At 31.6% G+C, this 3,678-nt stretch overlaps 1 protein-coding gene across 1 annotated transcript; it reads right to left on the bottom strand.

Moving 5' to 3' along the window:
- Positions 1 to 2,120: 2,120 nt before the first annotated feature.
- Positions 2,121 to 3,613, bottom strand: LOC139093712 (uncharacterized). Its single transcript, XM_070644527.1, has 3 exons — positions 2,612 to 3,613; positions 2,532 to 2,544; positions 2,121 to 2,453 (listed from the first exon to the last, which is right to left on the bottom strand). The coding sequence occupies exons 1-3, from the start codon at positions 3,356 to 3,358 to the stop codon at positions 2,188 to 2,190; spliced, it is 1,026 nt and encodes a 341-aa protein (XP_070500628.1). The 5' UTR covers positions 3,359 to 3,613; the 3' UTR covers positions 2,121 to 2,187.
- Between the last annotated feature and the right edge of the window lie 65 nt (positions 3,614 to 3,678).

The following is a 3,678-nucleotide window of genomic DNA, read 5'->3' as shown; positions in this document are numbered from 1 at the left end:
ATTTGTAGGATTTTTTGACATTTAATTTTTGAATAAAATCGATCTAAATTTACTGTTGCTTAATTTTTTGTTGTGTTTTAAAATTTCGAAGTCCTCAAGACGGCGTGATTGTTTTAACGGTCATTTGGAATTTGAATAATATTTATTGTACATAGTTGAATTCCCCTTTTCATACTAAAGTTCAGTCTTATCTTGAACTTTAAATAATAAACATCATCGTGAAGAAGTAAAATCCGTAAGAAGTTCCTAATTACATTTACATCCATTTATACCTTCAGATTGCAAACTGCAAGCATAACTTAATGCAGACAACAACATCATCTTGTCGCCGATAACCAAAGCTGGCACTTTAAACTTTATCATATCAAGATGTGAATAAAGCGGCAACAGCTTTAAGCCTTTATAACACTTCATACTTTTGTTGATTGCAAAAATGCAATGACATGCAAATGAGAAAAGGAAGCATAATTGACTGCTTTCATCGCAATATTTTTCTCGACTCTTTTTTTTTTTTTTGTTATCATTATTTTAATTTGAGTTGAAACCACGACGAGAGGAATATTTGTATTTGCTCAATTAAAATGCTGTTTTATTGTTATTATTTTATTGCTTTGGACCAGCTATGTGCTGCTCAAAATAAATTATTAAATAAAACTGTGAAATAATTAATGAAAAATAGCCTTTGAAGCCTCAGGATGTTTGTATTGAAGTTAATTTCATTCCAATTTTAGTTTAAAATTGAACTTTATGAATTTATGGCGCTTGGTTAGGCTGTTATTGGTTTCAAATGCTACAGGATGTTGAACAATTGACTAATTTATTTAAATATTTTAATTATTTGTTTAGAAATTGGAGTTGAGGTTGACATTTAGAGAAACTAGGTCAGTAAGAAGTTAGATGGTTGTTGTAGCTTAAGGTTATATTCATCACTGACTAGTGCTGGACAAGTCCTATTCCATGCAATTCCTCTAAAATTCACTCAAAATATGAAATCTCATCAGGAAATCAGCATTAAAATTACCAAAACAACATGCCAATTTATCATTAAATTCTCCTTTAAAATCACTTGCTGGATCTTAATCATTAAATCTCTATCATGTTAAAAATACATACAAACTACATCCCATATCATTTATTTGCTATCCATTCCTGCCAATTTCCTTCCAAAGCCACAGAAAACAATCAAGCTTGCATGAGAATAAAACAAATATCAGACAATCATGATTTTATGCAGGCAATGCAATGACTACCTTGCATGTAGTGCAAACTTTAAATTGTCTATTGTTGACAAAACACAATTTATAGATATAAAGCATTAAAATAATCACAAAAGTCAACAGTAAAATGTATTACACAAAATAAAATTCAATTAAATGCACATAATTACGATAAAATTAAATTATTGCATCGGAATGGCTTAATTACAGCAATTAATTATATTAAAAACAAAATACTTTTAAGTTTCATGTCGTGTTTGTTGTCTGTACAGCTCTTGCACTCGAACCTAAATGATCACATTTTTAAAACACGAGTCAGCTAAAGCCCATCAAACGACAAACAAACTGACAAGTACATTTTCAATTCACTTAATGTCATTTCCTTCATTGCAATTAAATTTAATTGAGAAGCTCCTCACTTCCATGAGGAAAATGAAATATTTCCTACTAAATCATTATTCCCTATTTTTCAATTTACATTACATATTTATGCTATGAAATGAAATGAATAAGGTAATAAATAGACTTTGTGATAAAAACAAATGTTGGGATATTTCCGAAGTGCTTTTTCTTTGGATGATGTTGACTGGAAGGATTTGAAACATTGAGTTAAAACATTAACATCGAAGGTAAAACATTGAAACAATAACATTAAGAATTTTATGAAACATTCAATGTTTTTATAGCGCATATTATGTAGTAAAGCTTTTATAGCTGTTTTTAAGTCATGAAATCATTAGAGGGAAAATCAAATGTTACGGAGGATTCTATGATATTGGTGTTTAGCTTATTTAGGAAGCAAAACATTTAAAAATTCACAAAATGACCATTTTTACCGGTGTAGTACAAAATTTTCAAACGACCCTAAAAAATTAATAAAGCATGCCATGAAAAATACCTTAATTTAGTAAAAAATCATCATTTTATTTTACATCCTATTACAAAATTCAGTCAATTCCATAAAAATTGACTATGCCTTACATGTTCCGCTATCCTGAGCAGATTCATGATTCATATCATAATAACAAGCATACTTTTGCCTTATTGTATTCTTAATAGCAGTCATATCAAAGCTTGTAGTATTTACCTTTTCGCGACTCATCAGGATGAACAAGTTGGGTGGAATTGTGAAATTCATCGAACCAAATTCATTTGGATCGGATTTAATTTTTAATGATGTACCAAGTGAATAGTTTCCACAAATGTATGCGACTGTATAGTTTGAGTAGTCAGTATCTGAAAAAAAATGTTCATATCCGGATTAAGTTCTACAAGTTGACAAGCACAAGCAAAAAATGTTAACAATCATGTTACCAATGACAACGTACTGCAAAAAAAAAGAGAGAAAATTGTCATGTCATTTAATCCAGGAGGTCTATAAAGGCATGACTTACTTTCAAGGTCGAATTCATCGGAGCAGTGACAACATCATTGATGATAGTTCCATTTGGATATAAATTCATTGTGTTGAAGATCAAATTTGTTAATTTCCATGTAAATACTCCCTGTCCGAGATAAGTCATCACATCATTTGACTGTATGGTGCTGATTGAGAACTTTGAGGATGTCGCAGCCAAAATGTCATTCTTTTTTGATGTTGATTTATAACTAACATTCATACAATTGCCTGTATATGGATTCATTGGCATTAATGGCTGCATATTAACCATATACCATGTACCCAAATATTTTGACAACTGGAACTGATCCATTCCAATATCATCTTCACACATACATTTTGAATAGACATTATTTGATGCTTTTGCTGGTGGCTTTGTGATCTTTTTTGATGACTTTGTTGTCTGCGTTGATTGTGGACTGTTGTTGTCTTTTTTACCTGATGGTGGTGGTGCTGCTGCACCTGCTTTACCTTTAGGCTTATCAGTTTTTGTTTTCTTGGTGCTAGAAGCTGTTGTTGCTTTGTTACTGGATTTACTGGTTCTGGACTTTTTTGTCGTAGAATCAGTACTTTGTGATACAACTGCCACGATGGCAATTGTGAATACCATAAGGATCCACAGTTTCATGATTGAATGTTGATGTTGTGAATTTTCGCGAGGAAGTGGAATTATTTTGAAGGGAATCGAATATTTATAGACAAATTCATGACAGGAAGTGACAAATTGTGAACATGCAGACATAACATTGTAATTTTTTGCTGAAATTATATTGTTTTCGGGGAACTTACATTAAAGTTCACATCCAGATGAGTAAAGTTTGGGGGAATTATATTGGGGATTATTCAAAAATGGCGGAGGTTAGACACAATTGGACCAATATCTTAGATATTTTTCAGGGATACATGACGGTATGACTTAGATTTATTCTAGAGTTGTGAGCAACTTTTGTGGATATTTTTTGAGCCACAGCTTGGTGGTAAGCCTCGACCAAAACCGTACAATGCGTACGGTTCATGACGGCACCAAAAGTTGGCTACTACTACGAAAAATTGGCTCTAATT

Source organism: Chironomus tepperi, unplaced genomic scaffold, assembly GCF_022539635.2.
Source record: "Chironomus tepperi strain 1889 unplaced genomic scaffold, CSIRO-AGI_Ctep_v1 contig_337, whole genome shotgun sequence".
NCBI lineage: Eukaryota > Metazoa > Arthropoda > Insecta > Diptera > Chironomidae > Chironomus > Chironomus tepperi.
The sequence above is the reverse complement of the archived record's forward strand: the minus strand, read 5'-3'. Positions and strand labels throughout refer to the sequence as shown.

Coding starts and splice junctions, on each gene's coding strand:
- LOC139093712 (XM_070644527.1), bottom strand. CDS start 3,358: ATGTCTGCATGTTCACAATTTGTCACTTCCTGTCATGAATTTGTCTAT.